This window comes from Manis javanica, chromosome 6 (genome assembly GCF_040802235.1).
Source record: "Manis javanica isolate MJ-LG chromosome 6, MJ_LKY, whole genome shotgun sequence".
NCBI classification, from domain to species: Eukaryota; Metazoa; Chordata; class Mammalia; order Pholidota; family Manidae; genus Manis; species Manis javanica.
Window position 1 is genome coordinate 66,230,634 of NC_133161.1, and position 21,898 is coordinate 66,252,531.

Sequence of the window (21,898 nt, forward strand, 5' to 3'; positions counted from 1 at the left end):
ATGGATCAAAGACTTGAATGTAAGTCATGAAACCATAAAACTCTTAGAAAAAAACAGGCAAAAATCTCCTGAATATAAACATGAGCAACTTCTTCCTGAATGCATCTCCTCAAGCAAGGGAAACAAAAGCAGAAATAAACACATGGGACTACATCAAACAAAAAAGCTTCTGTATGGCAAAGGACACCATCAACAGAACAAAAAGGCATCCTATAGTATGGGAGAATATATTTGTAAAGGACATATCCAACAAGGGTTTAACATCCAAAATATATAAAGAACTCACACGCCTCAACAACCAAAAAGCAAATAACCCAATTAAAATATGGGTGGAGGATATGAACAGACACTTCTCCAAAGAAGAAATTCAGATGGCCAACAAGCACATGAAAAGATGCTCCACATCACTAATCATCAGGGAAATCCAAATTAAAACCATAATGAGGTATCACCTCACAACAGTTAGGATGGCGAGCATTGAAAAGACTAAGAACAACAGATGCTGGCAAGGATGCCGAGAACGGGGAACCCTCCTACAATGCTGGTGGGAATGTAAACTAGTTCAACCATTGTTGTGGAAAGCAATATGGAGGTTCCTCAAAAAACTAAAAATAGAAATACCATTTGACCCAGGAATCTCACTCCTAGAAATTTACCCAAAGAATACAAGTTCTCAGATTCAAAAAGACATATGCACCCCTATGTTTACTGCAGCACTATTTACAATAGCCAAGATATGGAAGCAACCTAAGTGTCCATCAGTAGCCACCTTTATTTTATAGTGGGAGAAGTAGATTGATGCCAGTTGATTAGGGTTTTTAGCTGTTAACTAAAGCAAATGGATGAAGAAGATGTGGTACATATACACAATGGAATACTATTCAGCCATAAGAAAGAAACATATCCTACCATTTGCAACAACATGGATGGAGCTTGAGGATATTATGCTCAGTGAAATAAGCCAGGTGGAGAAAGACAAGTACCAAATGATTTCCCTCATTTGTGGAGTATAACCATGAAGCAAAACCGAAGGAACAAAATGGCAGCAGACTCACAGACTAAAAGAAGGGACTAACGGTTACCAAAGGGGAGGGCAGGTGGGGAGGGAGGGAGAAGAGGATGGAGGGGTACTATGTTTAGTACATATGGTGTGGGGGGGTCACAGGGAAGACAGTGTCGCACAGAGAAGGCAAATAGTAAATCTGTGGCATCTTACTACACTGATGGACAGTGACCGCAATGGGGGTATGGGTGGGGACTTGATAAGGGTGAATGTAGTAACCATATTGTTTTTCATGGGAAACAGTCATAAGAGTGTATATCAGTAATACCTTAATTAAAAAAAAGAGAAATACATGAAACCTACATAAAAATTATGTAGTGGGGAAAAAAATTAAGCACAGGATGCAAAAGACAGGTGAAAATGGTTCTGAATACTTCATAAAAAAGAAAACCTTAAATTATATAGGACTACTTTATAGTTTCTTAGAAACTGAAGAGATTAAAGCAGTTTTTGAGAAAAATCATAGTAGTGGAGGCAATGGAGAGCCACCAGAGAGATAATTTATTTCCCAAAAGAGAACAAAAAAATGAAATGGGAAAAAAGTCAACAAGTGTAAGTAAATGCTGAAATGGAGGCCATGCAACCCAACATTTAAATGTCTCACATACAACCAGAAAAACCTAATATAGATGGATAAGTATTGAGAAACATCCTGAACTTTACTCAAAAAAACCAAAACCAAACCATACCAAACCAAACAGAAAACAAACGAAAGAAAACAAACTGTAAGTATCCAGGGAAAAACAAGCAGGTCAAAGGCAAAACATTACGCAGAGATACAAAGAATAAACTGTTAGGCAGCTTTCTTCTCTGTATCATTATCTGCCAAAAATAAATGCTGCAAAAACCCAAGTTTTTGAGGAGGAAAACCTATGCCTATACACTTAAATATTTAGGAAGTTGTCATTCAAGAATCAAGATAACAAGAAGAGATTTTCAAATATGCAAGGACTCAGAACCTACATACTCTTGGTACATTAGAGAAAATATTCCAGCTGAAGACTTAAATCCAAATTAAGAAAAAAAAGCCCCAAAATAAAGAAATCATAGAATGAAATCATAGTATACATCATAAAAAATTGTAACTTTTCAGGATATAACACTGTGAAGTCCAGTGAAGTAATTATGAAGCAAAACAGCAATGTTGTTATCTTGGAAAGAAAAGCTACATAGCATAAAATGATAATAGCAATTTTAACTGGAAGACATCTAGGCATGAAAGGCTTGTCATGTGAGTGGAAATGGACAGGGTGGAATGAGAAAGAATATGCTAAGTATGTGTTCTGATTTCATCACAGGTGTTGGTTTTTTCTTTCTCCAAGTTTGATTGTAAAGAATTTTCAAATACACACAAAAGTATAACAATGAACCTCCATAGACCCATCACACAGACTGAATTATAATTTAAAAATTTGCTATATTTACTTAACTTATTCTTTCTTCAACTGATTATAGTATTCTAAAACAAATCCCAGACATAAATCATCTCATCTCTACCTACTTCTGTAACGTCTCTGAAAATACTGACATTTTTTTATAAGACACAATGCCATTATCAAATGCCTAGTAAAGTTACTGATCCCTAACAAAGTTAATTCTTTGGACTCATCCAATCCAGTCTGTAATCAAATTTCTCAAAGTATCTTCCATATCAAATTGCCTCAATAAACTGTCTTTTTACAGTTGGTTTATTCACATCAGGATTCAAACTATACCCATATTTACAGATAAAAAAAAAAAGATGAGTATTTGTAGGGAGTATGACAGGGAAGGGAAGGAAACCAAGTAAGGGTTAAGATACCAAGCAAAGTCCCATGGAGGGTAATTTTTAGCTCAATCCCTCAAGGTAGTTCTGGAGGCAATGCAGGCCACACCTCAGAGTTGTACTGGGACAGTCAACCATTGTTCAAGGGCTGCCCTTAGGAAACAAATTTCCTAGACACTTCCACAGTGTGTACTTTGGCCAAGCAGGCTCTGGCACTTTGAGAGCAGCCCTGCAACAAAGAACCTTAGGAGATAGATATCGGGAATGAAAACACACAAGGAGCCTATGAACAGGAAGGAGATACAGGCCCATGTATCTCCTGTTATAGTGACTTTAGGATGGGAAAGTTAAAGATCACTTGGTTTGGATTTGCACTGTAGCATTCCCAAAAGATTCTGCAATCAATTACTCCAGTTCCATAATCATACAATGAAGACCACTGGTAATAAGCCCCAAAAACATGTACAGAGATTTCAATTAGTTATTTAGTATCAACTCTAAAATATGAATAGTCAGTTAAAAAAATCATAAAGTAGTTTAAGAAAAGTCTCCAATGTGTAAGGAAAATAATTTAAAGCAACTTCGAAGAGACTATGTAATGAGATGACAACCTAATAAAAAATTTAAAAACCCAAATTCTCATTAATTTCCTGAGATAAAAAATGCCAAGCCATTGTTTACATGAAATAAAAACAAGATACCAGCTTTAAAAATTGCAGAAGAGAACAAATTAGGATTTATGAATATATAAAACCTCAAAAGAATAGCTATAAGATAAAGTTAAGGAAATCTCCTCAAAAGAGAGCAAAATAAAAAGATGAAAGAGAGAAAACGGATAACTAAAGACGAGTTTAGAGGTGCAGATAAAAGTGTGTGTGTGAGGGGGATTAACAACCCTAATATTTCAAGGGAGTTTCCAGACCAAAAGGATCCAATGGTAACCAGCATAGACCCATAAAGATACATTATCATGAAATTTCAGAACACTTGGGTCAAAGAAACTATTCGGTAAGCTTTCAGAGAAATGGGAAAAGGGTCACACACAAAAGACCAGGAATTAAATGGCTTTGGACTTTTAAAGCACAACACTGTAAGCTAGAAAGCAATGGTGAAAACTCCTTCAAAATTCAAAGGAAAAAAATTTCCAATCTAGAACTTTACACCCAGGCAAATGATCTAACAAGTATGAAGAACATGTAAAAGATATCTTAAAAACATTATCGACTTTGGTCAGATCAATATTCAGTGTACAGTGTACCATACTGTATTATGTGTTTTTAAATGTCAGAGAGCACTGATGAAGAAATGCTGAACAAGCTGCTAAGAGATGCAGGTCTGGAACCTGGGAAGACATTCATAACTGGGAAGACATTTACAGTTGGTCATCTGTATATCTGAATCGCAAAATTAAAAATGACAATAAAAATTACAAAATTAAAAATGTAAAATATGATCTACCAAATAAAAATAGGTAATATTCAATGCAAAGGATAATCTTTTAAGTGCTTTAAATTCATTACCTTAATATTTCCACAACATCATGCAGGCTAAAAGAGTATGTAAATTCCTAATACTTTTGATAGTTTGCCATGTGGCCTAATATTATTAAGAAAACTCCAAAGACAAGATTTTTTTTAGCATATTCCCTTCTTTGTTTTCAAAGTGTAGCTCAGTGACTGAACTCTTACTCTAAGGAAATCATCTTAATTAAATATAAAAAAGCACTTATAAACAGTACCTGTACATAAGCCTTCAAGTATCTGCTGAGTAAAGATTCATAGACAAAAATTAGATCAATAAAATGGAAAATTATATAAACTAAGTTACACTCATAACTAAAATTTTTTTGAAGAGTATATAACACAGAAACATGGTTAGAACACAAGTGAAAAAAGGATGCAACTGTGGGAAAAAAGCACAATCTTTCAAAAAAGAAAGTAGGAAAAATATAGCAAAACATGTTCTTACTTCTAATTTCAATTCTAATATCAGTGTGGGATTAGTAGCAATTAATATTGTTCCTTCCATATTTTTCCCATGTTGAGTTTAATGAGCATATAGTACTTGAGCAGCTCTCAAAAATTTGTCTCAGGATCCCTTTAAATCCTTAATTTATTAGGACCTCAGCGATTTCTGTTTATGTGTGTTATATTTATTAGGTTTTTGTTAGAAATTAAAACAGGAGAAAGTTTAAATATCTATTTATTCACAAATAATAACAAATCCACTACCTATTAGCATAAATAACATTTTATGGAAAATACATTTTCTAGAAAAAAATAGAAGTTGTCACGGCTTCAAATTTTTGCAAGCCCCACTGTCTGGTTTAATAGAAAGCAACTGGATCTGGAATTCCATGTCCTTCTGCATTCAATTTGTTGCAACATACTATGTAGCTCCTAAAAAAACCTGAATGTACACTTGTAAGGGAATGAGTGAAAAAAGCAAATGACATCATGATATTAGCAGGATTTTGACCTTATGGACCTCCTGAAAGGGTCTAACTTTGGGTCACACTTTTGAGGATTGCTGAATTACTCTGACTAAAAATCTTTTTCTCCAAAAATACTGAATGGTGGGTGGTAGATTGCTGGATAATGAAATAAATAGGAATTTTGATTTCTGGGTGAATAGAACCCCAAAATGTAACATGTTATATTCAACTTCCCTTCTTGACAGAGGACCATTTAAAGCAGGAAAGCACAACTTTTCCTTTCTTCAGTGCTCTTTTCATTTGGTTTAGATCTAATTCTCTTTTAAAGTTCCTGGTTTACTCAGGTTTATTCAGGCTTGGAAATCCCAGTCTGAGTGTTAGCCACTAAGCACCACCTGTGAAAGGGAATCCATAAGGCACTCTTTTCCCTTCTCCCTTTCTTCATTTTGATATAATGCAGTATAACATAGCATTAACTTTGGGTATTACAGAAACCACTAAAGAAGCAAAAACAAAAACATGTGGAACACACAGAACAGTAAAAGGCATACTGATTTTTTAATCTTCTGAACCCGGAATTGGTGGGAACATTAGAAACAACAGAATTACAGTCTGAGATTTATACAGCTTGATTTTAACTTGACTGTGAGGTTTTATGTACTCTTTGGAAGCTGCTACTGATAGAGCATCTTTCAATGTGTCCAATACTGTCCTAGGAGCTAGGGATACAGTCATTGGTGAATTTTCTCCTGTTTACAGAATGTAAACTTCCTGAAGGCAAAAAATAGTATGTTGTCTCTCAAGAGTCACGAACAGATGCTTTTCATGACAATAATGCAATAAACATTAGCTGGCTTGAAATAAGGGGTTGTGGCATCTCCTTACTCATCATTGCCAACTCCAATGTTGTGACTGATTTTTTTGTCTTATGTTTACCGATAGTTTTACAGTTTAGGTCTTGAATCCATTTTGAGTTAATTTTTGTATATGGTGTTAAGTAAGGGTTCAACTTCATTCTTCAGCATATGGATACCCAGTTTTTCCAGAAACTTTCATCAGAAAAGGCTGTCCTTTGCCCTTCCAATGTACTTGGCCTCCTTGTTGAAGATCTTTTGACCAAAAATTCAATGGTTTATTTCTGGGCTCTCTATTCTATTCCATTTGTCTGTATGTCAAAACGGCAGTACCACGTTTTGATTACTGTAGCTTTTCTTTTCTAATGTTAAAATCAGAAACTGTGGATCCTCTAGTTTATTCCTCATTTTCAAGATTGTTTTGACTTTTTGGCATTCTGCTCTTGAAATCCATATGGATTTTTATGATGGACATTTATATTTCTTCAAGAATTATCATTGGATTTTGATAGAAAATGCACTGAATTTGTAGATAATATAGATTCTTCCAATTCATGAACATAAGTATGTCTTTCCATTTATTTATGCCTTTAATTTCTATTGAGAATGCAAAAAATTCATATGTTCCCAGAAACAAAAAAGGTATTGGCCATTCTATGCCTTCTTCTTTGAGTGTCCTCCTTGATTCTGTCAACTGGATACATTCATAATTATTTCTCCAAGGTTACTTTAGTTTCAATACTTTCCATGACCACTCTTCCCCTCTGCCCATGGTCAAATTAACTGCTCTTTCATCAAATGTTTCCTTGTTCCTTCACTCATACCACCTACTATGTACTTCTCATCCTGGTGTTAGGTAAGGGTCCAGTTGTATTCCTTAGCATGTGGATATCCAGTTTTTCCAGCACCTTTTGTTAAGTAAATATTTGTCTACCTCTTTCCTGCTCAAGAAGAGCAGCACTTTTACCTTGTTATCTCCAGTACCTAAGACACTGCTTTGCTTGTAAAATACAGTCAGATGAATGTTTGTTTTACTGATGAGGAACAGAGTAAATGAATTTTCCAAATATATATTTTTTTTCCATGAAATTAACTAAAAAAAAAAATAATCTATGGCCCATCATGTAAAGCTTTTATATTTCTTTAACACAAAACTATAACTTAGATATATAACATGAACTATGTAAGCTATTTCCTTTGATATTAGTCAAATCATACAAACTATAATAGAAATACATAATTCAGAAAGAGAAATGAAAAATATTTTCTATTACTTATTAAGACTACAGAAATAGAAATAATTAACATAGTCTCTAATTAATGATTCCAAAATATTTTATGAGCATCACAGTCACAAAACCTTTAGCACTAGGAAGGACTTTGGAATTTTATGAATCCTGAAAAGTATGTAAGGATAAGAAGCAAATTCCAAAAATTATATAACACTTCACAATCAAGTTAAAATCAAGTTGTACTAAGTCTCAAACTATCTCTATTTTTGAAATATTCCCACAATTTCAGATTCACTCATACCTATGAGTATAGTAGCATTAATTCACAATAGCTAAAACATGGAAACAACTCAACTGTCCAGCAAATCAAAGGGTAAACAAAATGTGTTATACACATATGATGGACTATTATTCAGCCTTTAAGAAGGAGATTCTGGCATATGTTACAACATGAATGAACCTTTAGGACATTATGCTAAGTGAAATAAGCCAGTCACAAAAAGATACATACCATATAATTCCACTTATATGAGACATTTAATTAAAATCATAGAGACAAAAGTAGAATGGTGGTTGTCAAGGACTAGAAGGAGGTGGAAATGGGGAGTTATTGTTTAATGGGTATACAGTATCATATTTGCAAGATGAAAGGAGCTCTGAAGTTAGATAATGGTGATAGTTGCATGTAAATGTACTTAATACCACTGAATTATATATTTAAAAATGGCATAGAAGGCAAATTTTATATTATAACACAATAAAAAAACTGAAAAAAATTAAATGAAAAAAATGTTGATTTTCTCCACATTTTTCTGTATTTGTCATCCCAACTAAAATGCAAGATTTAAAAAAGTTAAATAACTTGGCAAAAAGTATTTGAAAAGTTGAGAAAAATAAACATGTTAATATGCTTGGGAAAGTCTAGAAGGGGTGATGAGGGGTGGATTATAAGCCTATCAAGCACACCTATAAGATTTTAAAAAATTAAGTAATGTGGTAAAAACTATTCTAAATGTTGTTTGGAAAAATAAACATGTGACTATAATTGGGATGGACATTGGGGGTTGGATGGTAGATTAAGCCTAAGAGATGTTAAAATATATTACCTATAATAAAGAGTAGTAAAGTAACTAAGACAATCTGATATTCAGGACAAACGGGCATATCAATGTGAATTTATTAGTAAAAAAAAAAAAAAGTTTTTTAATGCTTTTAATTAATACTTAAGAGATAGTGCTGAGAATCTTTCTCTCTCTACAACCAGTCTCACAACTATGTTATTTGAAAGCGTACCAGCGAGACTGCAACATCCTGCTCTTGCATGGATGATGAATCCATTAATCAAAAAGAAGCAGCCTCAATTTCCAACTCAGAGTTTCAGATAAAGATTTCCCAGACACAGCATTCCACATTTATCTAACTTTGTAGTCTTCAAGGAAACAGGACTCTGAGAATGCTTCGCAGTCTAGGCCTGATGTAATTAACCCCTTGACACACAGTACTGCTGTGCTTTAAACTTAAGAAATACTGCTTCATTTAAATTTTGCTAAATCCACCTCTCCCCAAAATCCTATAATCTTGTCCCTTTTCTATTAAGCAAAATGTTGCCAGTTTCTTTGGTGCGTAGTCTTCTTCATAGCAACAAATTCATTAACCTAACATTGTCAGCCTAAAGATATCTATACATATCCCTGAATGGTCTTTATCACACAGAAATAAAGAAGTCTATTTTTAAAAAAGTACATATGGAAATTTAATAAATAATACACACAGCATTTCAAATCAAGAAAAAGATGGGTTATTCAAGAAATGATATTGAAATAATTAATCTCCTGGGAAAAAATAAAAAGCAACCAGCTAGATCCCTACCTTTCTCTTTCAAATCCAAATGTTCCTAAGATTTCAGTATTTTAAAAACTGAAGTTAAAACAAAACTAGAAGAAAATATATTTTTACATTTTTATTTTGTGAATTGAGATCCTTCAGTGTCTTTGCAATCTCACTCAGAGAAAAAGTCAAAACCTTTCGATGAACCTCATACAATGTGCCATCCTACCCCTACTCCTCTTTCAGATCTCCCTAGGATTTGGTTTTTGTAGGTAAAAAGAACAAAGCCGAATTTCATAAACTGAACCTATAACTGTTTCCCTTGCTGTGTTCTAACTCTGGACTCCTTGCTATTCCTCATGTCAGGGTCTTTGCACTTACTATTCTCTGGAACACAACTCACTCAGATGCATGGCTCATTCCCCAACTCCTTCAGGCCTTTACTTCTCAGGGGGTCTTCCATGGCCTCCCCATCTTACACAGCACCAATTAACAACTAATATATTACATAGTCTACTTACTCATCTTGTTTATTGTCCCTTTTCTTCATCTTGATCAGTGGTTCTCAAACCTGAGTCTGCATGAGAATCACCTGGAAAGCTTGTTGAACCAATTTCTGAATCAAGGTGGGGGGAGGGGACAGAGTCTGAAAATTTGCAATTCTAACAAATTTCCAGACGATACGGAGGATTCAGAGACATTCTGAGAACCAATGGTTTAGAATGTAAGCTCCATGAGGACAGAGACTTTTGTCTGCTTATTCAGTGCTTTATCTCTGTATAGTATAGTGTGGATAAAGTGAAGATTCCTATGACCAGGATTCTCACCTGGTCCTGGTCGGCTCCTCACATCAGACACATGTGGTCAATACATCTTTATTGACTCTATATAAAGAGCTCCGCCCAGTGCTCTGAGAGTCACAGTGGCACGGCTGCAAGGCTGCAGGAGAGCACAGATGAGACTGGAGTGGTGGCAGCACTGAGGACAGAGAATGAGATGACACGCAGACTAGCTCTGAGTGGACAGGATTCTAGTGATTGACCTGCCATAGTGGGAATAAAGTTGGGTATAAATAACTCTTTCACCCCAAGAACGTTCCACAGTCATTTCTTTGGTCTCATTGAATCCAGAGTGAACTTGTCCGGGGCTAAAACCTATTGGCAAGACATACTGGCACTGAGATAAATTAACTTAGATAACCCCTACTCTGTTACCACTGTACCTCTGATTTGGTCTGTTATATGGTGTTACAGTTTACTGAACATTGTGAAAGAAAAATTATATGACTGTTATGGGTTAAACTGTGTCCCCAAAAAGACTGGGGCTGAACCCTAACCCCAGTACCTGTGAATGTGACCTTATTTGGAAATACGGTCTTTGCAGATGAAATCAAGTTAAGGCCATCAGGGTGGAACCTAATCCAATGTAACTAGTATCCTTATGAGGGAGACCACCACATGAAAACAGAGACACACAGGGAGGATGCCATGTGACCACAGAGTGAGAGACTGGAGTGATAGTGCTGTACACCAGGAGTGCCAAGGATTGCCAGCGGTGCAAAATGCTGAAGAGGCATGAAGAGATTCTTGCCTAAAACATAGACAGCATGGGCTGCAAACATCTTGACTTCAAACTTCCAGTCTCTAGAACTATGAGGCAATACATTTCTGTTGTTTTCAATCACCCAGATTGTTGTACTTGTTTGGGCAGTCCTAGGAAACTAATACAATGACCAAGAATACAAATGACTACAACAAGCTGCATACAATTACAAATTCTGCCCATTATCCAACTTCTACCAGTTTAAATGTTTTAATATATAGCTTCCATTATAAACTAATCAGGTTTCCTGTTTCAGAATCTTTCCAATTTAATATTCCCTCTCCCTGCCCTCAGTATCTCTGTCCCTTCAGTGTGCAAGGCTTATACTACAAGTTCTAGATAATTTATTCAGATTTCCTCTTAGGTTCCTCTTATCTTCTTATGGGCTTCCCTATTTCACAAATACTAGTTTCTTTCTTCTTTTGTCCAATTTTCACACATTGCAGATTTGGGCATGTATTTTACCCTTGGACATTATAATAAGTTACAAAATGAAAACTTAAGTACACATTTAGCTTTTAAGATAAAATACTAACTTTTCTTCTATGGAACAAATCTGTGTTTTGCTTTTTTTTTCAATTCCTTCTTTTAAAAGAATGACCTAAATCCCACTGAATTTGTGGTTCTGTCATACCTTTCTTTCCACCTTGCAATAGTTTTACACTAGCCTCTTTACTCAGACTTAAGCCTTCAAAAAGTAACATGGTTGTATTGGAAAGCTTAAAATTTTAGGTAAAAATGAATTGAGTATCAGCATCAAACTGCCCATTTTCCACTTATGTGTTAAGAGTTGTACTGTCAAAAGAATTACAATCAATGAATTCACCAAAGACTGTTTTAAATTAACATGGTTTATAAAGTTTATAAGCTGTGCGATGCAATTTTCATCATAGAATGAATATGCAAGCAGTACCACCATTTTCGTATTTCTATGATTAGGTGAACATGAATTCATTGTATGTACTCCTAAATAAGTTTGTGATAAAATTCTAAGAATTTCTGGATACTGAATTTACTCAGAAATTACAGACTAGTATAATCTATACACACACACACACACAAAATCATTTAAGAAAAACCACATCTACCTTTAAATTGGTAGTAACCACAAAATATTTTTAAAATGCTGAACCGTAAGTAAAAAAATAGAGAAGAACACAATCCAGGCAAATTTAAGACATACTTAATAATTCTCCACTCGTACAGAAAAAACATACTTTTTTCCTGTGAAGAATTTTAAATGAGTCATACTTTCCTTACTAAATCATTGTTTTACTTAACATATGGTAAAAAGAGTTAACGTGAAACTTTATATTCTCTTATATTGCCAATCAATATATACTAAGGCTGACAGAAAATATTGTTTGCTATATATAATACTTAGAATACACACTATCGTGTGCATAAGGCTCATTTGACATTTATTTATCTTATAAGGGAGTGCAAAGTTGTCTAAACACCTCCTAAAAACCTAAGTTTTTCACTGTTTAACCTTACCCCAGAATTAAACAGCTGTAATCATGCACATTTTTTCCTGGCATCCAGGAGGAGCTGGGTTCTACCCCCAACATTTAGTAAATGAACATATTTCTGTCCCTTACACATTGGCCTCGTCACTGTGATGCATTAAAGTCCTAACTTAATAATTAACTTTAAAATTCATAATGAAATCAATTCATGATGAGCCCAAGTTTACAGTCTGAAAAGCGTTAAAAGGATATAGCACAGTGGCTATGACGAATTTAGAGAACTAGATTGTAAATCTACTCAACTTGACCAGAGCGTAAGAGCTAGGTAAGAATAAATCCGCATTTCTAAATTACGTTCATCTTTTAAGAGCATACAATTTCTCCAAACTCAAGGCTGTACGGCCAATTGTCAGCACCTACTAATCATATTCCACTTTGGGGGGTGAAATGGAGAAGAAAAATCTACTCCCACGCATCAAGGGCCCCAAACACACCTGGTTTGTTTATTTGGCCAGAGGCAGGGAATTATAAAAAATAAATCAGTCCCAGACAAACCTGAAGATGAAGATCCAAGAGAGCCCCGAGGAAGTCGTCCCCTGGCACTTGTGGAAGGCGCCTGCTCGCTGGGCGCTCCGGCGCCGTGGCAGCCCCGCGGCTCTCGCGGAAGGTGCCCACACCTGAGCGCCGCGTCCCGCCCGACCCACAGGTAGGAGGGCGGCAGGGAGGGCCCGACAGGGCAGGACCGCTAAGTGGTTCAGCGGCGACACGGGGCGCAGCCCGCGACTCGCTTTCGCCACCCGACGGCAGGCGGCGCGCCCGAGGGAAGGGGTGCGCGAGGGCAAAAGCGAAGGACCCACCACCAAGGGGAGACTACATGTCAACAAAATAGTGGCCCGGTAGGCAGACAGCCCCGAGGGCAGTTCGCACAGGCGCCGGGGACAGGAAGTGCCCCGCGCCTTCCTCAGGAGTTCCCCACGTTCCCGGCCCCGGCGGCGACCCCGAGACACCTGTCTGGCCGCGCCAGCGGTTTGGTCCCACCCTCCGCGCTCCCCGCACACACTCCAAGGGGGGAGGGCGAGGGGAGCCGAGACCTTGGACCCGCTGCCTGAGGGCGCCTCTGTCGGCCATACCTGACATTAGCCGAGGCTCCCTCTCGCCCCGCCTGGGGGCGGAGAGGGGGACGACCCGAGACCGGCGACCTTCTCTTCCTTTCAGCAGCCGCAGAAGTGGCTCACGGCCGCTAGCCCGGGCAGCCGGCTGCCGCCCAGATTATTCCCCGGCGGCGGCGGGAGAGACAGGCTCAGCTCCCGCCCGCTCGCTCCGCCCCTCCCCGCAGCGCGTCCACGCCGCGGCCCGCCGACGGCGCAGCCGCCACCTAGGGGTCTCCGAGCACTGACGTCGCCGCCGCCGCACCAGCCCCAGGGAAGGGCGGCGGGGAGTGGAGGGGCACGGCGGGGCGGGGCTACGGCGACGTGCGGACACCCGGATTGGCTGCCGCGCTCACGCTCCGCCCTCTGCGAGGAGGTCTGGGAAGCCTGGTTTTCTGTGAGAAATAGTCGCAGCCCACTTGCGGCTGCTCGCTCCCGGCGTCTTCCTTCCTGGTCATGTTCTATAAGGGTCTAACAGTAGCTTCCGGACCTTGAGGACTGAGGCTGGAGGTACCTAAGGAACCTTTGTGTGACGGACAGGCTCTAACCCTGCAGGAGTCTTTGACTTCTAGCCTGCCTCCCGTATCCTCTCACACCCCCATACACCCCCGCTTCTCCCACGTACTCTCTTAGTATGTCTCTAGCCTTAATGAAACAAAATACAGCAAGGTGAGGTATGCAAACGTGCTGGGTAACCAGATAAGTGAACCAGGAAGGGCTGAAAACCCAGTTAGTGATACCGCAAAGCCTTCTGTAGTCACACGTGGTTTCTGGTTCTGTTAACTTAAGTGCTGTCAAGCAATGGCAGGAAGAGCTTCCTCGGGCTTTGTAAAATTCACCTCTCCTTTAATTGGCAAAAGGACTTTGAGTCAGAAAGCTGTTAGTGAATTAGAGGGAGGAGCCAGCAGGCCGCTGATGCAACCCCACAGCAGTCAGGAGGTGGGGGTAAAGTCTTAGCTTTATCGGCATTAATCGTCATCTATTAGGCCTAGTTTGAGGTTGAGAAAACTATCCTGCTTCTTTTAAATGCCGTCCTCAGGCAATTCTCAAGTGCATTTCAGCATAGCTGTTAGGAGTGTGGGCTCTGGGCTGGAATCTTGGTCCCCCCAACTATTAGCTGTGTAACTTTGGCAAGTTACTTAAAATGCCTGGGAAAAATAACGTGTGTAGGTTGTTTTTATGTTCTGCTAGTTTGTTTAGATTCAGCTCTAATGTAGTTTACAATTATTTGCCTTTACTAGATCTAAAAGAATCTTCTAAAAGAATTTTAAAATACTAGTAACTCTTACCAGACCTCTCATTTTTCAGATGAGAAAACCGAGGTCTGAAAGTCACCCTGATAAGCCCATGCTAGAAGAGCAGGGCAAGTATCCCGAAGTCCAGGTTAGTGCTCTTTCCTGGCCCATGCTTCCAGACTTCTCTCCCATACATCCTTAACTCCATCCTCTTCTCTTCCCCCCAACGTGTGTATAATTATTGCCCAGCTTCAACCTCTTCCCCAACAGCCACTGTAAAACAGGGAAAAAACACCCTTCCTGAGGTCACAGTATTCCAAATAGAAAGCAAAACAAAACAAAAAAGCTCAGGATTGCTTACCTCATTTTATTGAAGTTTATAGTAAGTAAGGAATAACATTTTCCAGTGAGCAAAGATAAGAAACCTTTTTAAGAATAAGTTCAGCCATAGAATGTGTAAGAAGTGTTGATAAGAACAATACCAGATCAGTCCTACCACACTTTTGAGTATTTTTTAAAACAGCTCTATTTTCATGAAATGATATATATTCAAATACCAAAAAAAATTTTTTGTCAAATTCCCATAATCCAGAGATAATCATTTTTAAAAGTGAGTGTTACAGTCTTCCAGAAATAAAGTATAGAAAACATATAAAAACATATAAATACAGTATTTCACAAACTGGATATTTTTGTGTACACAGTTCTTACTGAACAATATATCATGAATAACATTTTTAAAACTTTCAGTGTCCATAAAATGAATATACTATGATTTATCTAACCAACATTCTATTGATTGATATTTATGTTTTCTTCCAAATTTTTAGTATTATAAACAACTATTTGATGAACTTCTTATGCTTGTATATTTGTACAGCTGTTCAGTTATCTCCTTGGGCAAATTCCTAAAAATGACATTAATATCAGTGAATTCTGCAACATTATCAACTAGGAAAAAGAAACTGATTGCTTTGAAAAATGTACTTTATATGTAGGATGAAAAAAAACCAGATTCTCCCATTGAAACATAGATAAACCTTGGACAGTATGTTTGTCTATCTGGTGTTTCAGTAGTATATGCCAGAGCTCCTTGGAGCAGAATAATGTATGTCCAGGATCCTTGGAACAAGGTAGAGTAGACACTGCTAGTTGTTTAAACCAGTATATTGTCTTCCTTACTACTAGAACTCTGATTTTTTCAGGGTAACAGCGTGTCCAGTTAAAAATTTTACTTCCCCAGGTTCCTGTAAGCCATGGTTGGCCATGTGACCCATCAACAAAATGAAAGTGGTTGTTATTTAGAGAAGGCTCAGAGCTTGATGGAAGAAACGTCCCTTTAGCCATTGGAATTGCACCCATCCTTTTCCTTACCTGGAACAGTGACATGATGCTGGAAGTGGAGCAGCCATGTTTTAACCATAATAACAAAAGCCTCACAAACTATTAATCATGTAGGAAGCCAGCCCTGCATGGGTTCACAATTGCTTTGGAGGACCAGTTTACCAGCTCTTGACCACCCATTTCTGAATTAGTCGTTGTGTGAGGGAAAAGAAATCCTTCCTATTAAAGGTTTGTTGTCTGGGTTTTCTGTTATGAGCACAGAATGCATTTCCTAATTGATATAATGAGATGGGAAAAGTCATCATTTATTTAGTCATCTAACATTACAGGTAGAATTTTTTAATAGGGAGAGATGAACATGAAGACACAATGTGGAAACAAACATACAACAACAGCAAAAACACTCTAATGCACTTAGTTTTTCCCTTTAATATCCAAATATTACAATTAAATAAACACATCTTTTTGTAGTGATTAGATTAAATTCTGTAAATTGAATTGTGTTCAGTATTGGTACAATAGTTTAAAAATATGTCCACAAACTCCTTGACACTTCTTCCCTCAAAAGGTAGAGCTTAATTCCCCTTACCTTGAGTTTGAACTATACCTAATGACTTGTTCTCATGAACAGAAATTAGAAATGACGTAGTGTGACTTTTAGGTGAGATTATAAAACAGGCCAGCTTTCTTGTTCTCATTCTGTGATTGCTTGCTGGGGAAAGATAGTTGTCATGTGGTAAGGACACTTTGGCAACTTAGAAAGGGCCCCACATTACGAGCAGTTAAGGCTTCCAGCTGACAGCCAGCAAGGAACTGTACACTCCCAACAATAGCCGTATGAATGAACCTGGAAGCAGATCCTCCAGACCTAGTCAAGCCTTCAGATGACCACCTCCCTCATTAAATCTTTACTGAACCTCAAGCGAGATCCTGAGCCAGAACCACCCAGCTAGGGTGCTCCCGAATTCCTTGCCCATGGAAACTGAGGTAATAAATATTTGTTGTTTTAAACCATAACATTATGAGATAATTTGTTATGCAGTAAAGATAACTAATACAGTTGGGTATAATAGAGCCTTAGCACAATGCCTGGCACATATTTGGGTATTTAAGTATTTGTTGTTTGAATGAGTAAACAATTGAATGAAGTAGAATGTATCTTTTTTACTTTAAAGGTAACACAGTGTTGGTATTCTCTTTGATCAGTGATGCCCTAACATAAGGGTTTTCTGACATGATCATAGAAAAATCAACTGTGGCTCTTACTGAGATCTAAACTTCCAACTATTCTGGAAGAAACATATAATGAACAGAGCAATAAAACCCTTGAGACTTGAATAATGCTTCCAGTTTATCACTGACTAGCTGAGCAGCCCATGGCAAGTCACTGAAATCCTCTAAATGTCAATTTTCTTGTCCATAAATTGGGGAAAATAATCCCAATCTGCCTTAAAAGGCAGCCAATGATGTATGTGTAGTTGTAAAGCATTAACATTCTTTTAATTATGTTAGGCTCATGAGGTCTATCCTATTTTATTTTTAATCAGTTAAGCATTAAAAATTTAAGGTGTATACTCTGTGAAGACTTTTCTTTCAAGAATGAAACTTATTAGTGATTTTACTGTGTACCTTTGTGAAATACTGGTGTCGCTCATAGTAAGCATTTAGGATTTAAAAGTATGGCAGGATGGTAGGTTATTATATGTCAGATCTTATTTTATTAGCCTGTTGAAAATTTATTGCACTTTAAAAAATACATCATTATGACTGGCTCCTTTTTCTTTTCATGAATTAATTTGTAATTGTGGTTGGGTGTGTGCCTCTCTTTATGGCAACAGTGGTAGTTAAACATACTTAGTAATAAACATATGTTTAACCAATAATTTGATTTGAGTCTAAGGGTTTATCCTAGAGAAAAATTGCACCCAACAGCAAGAAAATAAATGGTTGAGTTTCCTTTTTAGAGAGAAGGACTTGGACACACAGGGGAAGGCTTTCTACAGTGGAACATCAGAGGTAAATTATGATTATGTAATTATTGACAGTGCCTGGTTTCGTGGAATGGCTAACCCCAGAGGTAAGTAAGTGAGGATGAGTAAGATAGAGCCTTACTGTAAGTTTCAAGTCCTAAACATGTAGTGGGTGAATCATCCAAGCTCCTTAGTTTTGCTTAATTGTTCTTTCTGCTTTCTGCTATTCTGCTATGATTCCAAATTAATTAAAACTATTGGCTTAACTAGACATCAGATGATTTGTGGTTTTAGATGACGCCTGCTACTTACCACCTTTATTAACTTGAGTGGGAAGATGTCTAGTAAAAAAAAAAAAAGAACAGAGTTTCCTTTCCTGACAATAATATTATTTTCAACAGAGCTTCTCATTTCATACTGAAAATGCCTGCCAGGATAAAGTATTTTTAACTGTATGGACACTAAGAGAGCATTTTCCAAACAGTTTTTATTCCTTGAAGCTACATCTTCACAAAATCTTCCAAGATTTTGAGAGAGTTGGAAAGGCTAGTGTTACATTCTGAATTGACTGACACATAAAGGGATAAAGATGGAGAATTGAGCAGAGGAAGAGATAAGGAAAAAAAACGAAGTCTAGGAAATACTTTTAGCCTCAAGTGAAGAGGGCTCAGCATGACTCACAACATAATAGCTGGAAAGCAGAGGCTGCCACGAATGCACTGAGGAATTTGTGTCATCTAGAAAAATATTCTCAATTTATAAGATTGGGCTCCTAGGGGTTACTCTGTGTTCTTCTAGTTCCCTGAAATAAAAATCAGAATATTCCTTAATTGTTTTCGTTGGTGGCTCAACAAAAGGAGAAAATGTTTGTTGTAAATGAAATAGTTGAAGATGGCTTTAATTTGATATCCCTAAGCGATTTATAAGTAAATTATAAATGTGTATGCTACCTCTGTAATTGTAAAGAATGAACTGTCTGACACATTTTAGCTGCATAATATGGCACAATTTTTCTTTTTTTAAAATTATATTTAAATCTGAAAATGGCTTGTGGTATATACTTTGTTGGATTTCTGTCCAACATCCATTGAGAAGCTCCCTTTTCCTCTAGTTTCCACATATAGGTTGGGTCCCCATCACCATGTTCATATGAAAAGACTCTACTCCCTTCCTGGTCATAGCTGAATGGATAGAGTTTGATCCTTGAAGGAACTTCATCAGGGGAATTTGGAATTGGAAGAAAAGTCTTAGTAGCTCTTTGTTGAGCACTGAAACTATAACCCCAAATGGGCTTGCAATCCAAATGTGTATGCCCAAGGTAAGGAGAATCCACTCTGTAGGAAGAGAGAGAAATGAAGCAGATTATGTGGGAAGAAAAGTGATCCTGTGCTGTAGTGCTTGTTGAGAGGGGGTTGGGGGTGGGGGTGGGGGAAGAGTTACATTATAGCTTTGCATAGATTTCCTGTAGCCCCCATTCTGCAAGTGGCCTGGTTCTTCTTGAGTTCCAAGGATCCCTACAATGTATTCTTATATTAAGTTACACTTTTTCTTGTGTGTTAAGTTAGTTTGAATGAATAATTTTTCTTTTTTTAAAATATACTCCTCATACATCTCATTTTCTTTAAGAGTGATCTTAATCATTCATTTCATTTATAAGAAGTAAAAAGCATTTTGAAAGCTATGGTCTGAGTAATAACATAGGTTTTGAAAAACATACAAAAATTAAGTCTTTTGAATAAAGAGCAAAATGGCAGAGTAGGGCACTCCAAGCTCTGGTTTCCCACAGAAACACTGAAAAACAAGCAGAACTGTCAGAACCAGTTTTGTGAGAACTGTGGAAAATGGTTCAAAGCTTACAGCAACAAAATGAGCACAGAATCAAGAAAGAAGGCACATTAAAACAGTAAGGAGATTTTGTGGTGGTTTTACTTGTCTTTCCCCTACACTCTCCCCTGCATGGGGCCTGTCTTAACAGTGTTGGTGCCTTACAGGGGCAGTAATCATAAAGAAGCAGTGGTCTTGAAGTAACAGCAGTCATAAAATGACAGCAGCCCCTGTTCCCAGTGTGGAACTGTTTCCCTGGTTCTGGACGGAGCAAAGCTGACCTTGTTCCCAGATATTGTGATGTCTGTTCTAATCAGTCTGGGGGGTGTTACGGACCAAATTGTGTCCCAACCTCTCCCACCAAACTCCTGCATTGAAACCCTAACCTCCAGTGTGACTGTAGGGCCTATTGAAGAGGTGATAAAGTTAAATGAGGTCATAAGGGTGAGACTCCCATGCAGTGGGGCTAGTACCCTTATAAGAAGAGACACGAGAGCTTGCTCCGTGTCTTCTCCAGTTGAGGGCACAGAAGGCAGCAGTCTGCAAACCAGGAAAAGAACCCTCATCAGAAACTGAACTGGCTGGAACCTTAATTTTGGACTTTTTATCATTCAGAACTATGAGAAATAAATTTCTATTGTCTGTGGTATTTTGTTATAGCATCCCAAGCAGACAATACAGAGGGGGCAACCTGAAAGACAGATGCAAGGTGTTCTACTCTGTTTTGCCTAACTCAGAACTTAGACTGAGAAGCTTGAAAACACTGCCTGCTGAATTAACGACTCTCAGACACTTGGGGCAGAGATTATGATTGAAGCATGCAATAGACTGCCTAAGGAAAAAGCTGGGGAGTATCTTTGGGAAATTAGGATATCCAAATCAACCATGAATATAGGGGAATTTATAAAAGCATATGCATTTTGAGGGGGGCACGGGGAGGGCTGTGCAACACAGAGAAGATGTAGTGATTTTACAGCATCTTACTATGCTGATGGACAGTGACTGTGAAGAGGTATGTGGGGGGGACTTGGTGAAGGGGGGAGCCTAGTAAACATAATGTTCTTCATGTAATTATAGATTAATGATACCAAAAAAAAAAAGCATATGCATACCCAGGGCAAGACGCATGCCCAGAGAGTACCTGAGAAGACCCTAACCTTTCACCTTGGGCAGATCCCTTTGCACAATGCAAGCTGGCAAGTTGAAGGAGGGCCCTGGCTCAGAGCCAATTTGCAAAGACTGGGAAGTTCTAGCATTCAAGGAAATTTCTGTCAAAGCACTAGCTGAATGTAAGCTAAGGAACAGAGATTTCAACGATCATATTGACAAGGAATACAGTCTGCAATAGTTGGGAAAAGGCATTAAAGTGACTGCTACAGCCTTCAACAACCAAAAAACAGCAAATGCTGAAAGGGGGAGAAACTGATTTCTAGCTACCATATTAGTCACATGTCCAGTTTTCATGAAAAAGAATTACAAGGCATACAAAGAAGCAAGAAAGTATGGCCCATTCAAAGGAAAAACACTATAATTGGTAGAAACTATCTCTGAGGAAGTCCAGACAATGGAATTATTGGACAGATTTTAAAATAACTGTCTTAAATATGCCCAAAGAACTAATGGAAAACAAGGACTGGAAACCAGAGGAAACCAGGAAAGTGATATAAGGGAGATAGAATTATAAAAAGTAACTAAATGAAAAATTCTGGAGCTGGAGAGTACAGTAGCCACAACTTGGACAAACTGTTAGCTAAAGACAAAACAGCTTTTATGCCAAAGATTCTGGGTCTGGTCCCCCATCAGGAGATGAAACCCTGAACTCAAATCACCAAATTTAGTGTGGTCTAGTGGAAAGATACTAGGCTTTGCTGTGAGATTGATGTGTTTGAATTATAGCTATAAATAAAAATAATAATGACTAACAATCAGAGATACTGCTGGCTCAGTTGCAGACCACTGCAATAAAGCGAATACTGCAGTAAAGTGAGTCAAATGAATATTTTGTTTCCCAGTGCATGTAAAAAGTTATGTTTTTACTATACTGTAGTCTATTAAGTGTGTAATAGCATTATGTCTAAAAAACAAGTATATACTTTAATTTAAAACACTTTATTTCTGAAAAATGCTAACC

The 21,898-nt window shown here is 37.7% G+C and overlaps 1 protein-coding gene and 1 long non-coding RNA gene across 10 annotated transcripts in view; one reads left to right on the forward strand and one right to left on the reverse strand.

Moving 5' to 3' along the window:
- The window catches only part of C1GALT1 (core 1 synthase, glycoprotein-N-acetylgalactosamine 3-beta-galactosyltransferase 1), a 36,971-nt gene extending 23,314 nt beyond the window's left edge, over window positions 1-13,657 (reverse strand). The window contains exons 1-3 of one of the 8 annotated variants that reach the window (XM_073238800.1): window positions 13,377-13,657; window positions 12,802-12,923; window positions 10,003-10,114 (exon numbers count right to left, since the gene is read on the reverse strand). Coding sequence is in view for 1 of the 8 variants with exons in the window: in XM_017674560.3 (XP_017530049.2) it covers window positions 13,377-13,383 (7 nt within the window). In the remaining 7 variants the exon portion in view is untranslated. Of the gene's footprint in view, window positions 1-10,002; window positions 10,218-12,801; window positions 12,924-13,376 lie in introns of all 8 variants that reach the window. The other 7 variants (XM_073238799.1, XM_037019852.2, XM_073238801.1 and 4 more) reach the window with 7 other exon arrangements.
- LOC140849905 (uncharacterized) lies at window positions 12,930-17,660 on the forward strand. Of its 2 annotated transcripts, none has more exons than XR_012132281.1 (3): window positions 12,930-13,142; window positions 14,703-14,777; window positions 15,873-17,660. It is a non-coding gene; the product is annotated as an uncharacterized lncRNA (long non-coding RNA). The 2 variants fall into 2 exon arrangements; XR_012132280.1 differs by lacking the exon at window positions 12,930-13,142 and adding an exon at window positions 13,742-13,904.
- The last annotated feature ends 4,238 nt before the right edge of the window (window positions 17,661-21,898 follow it).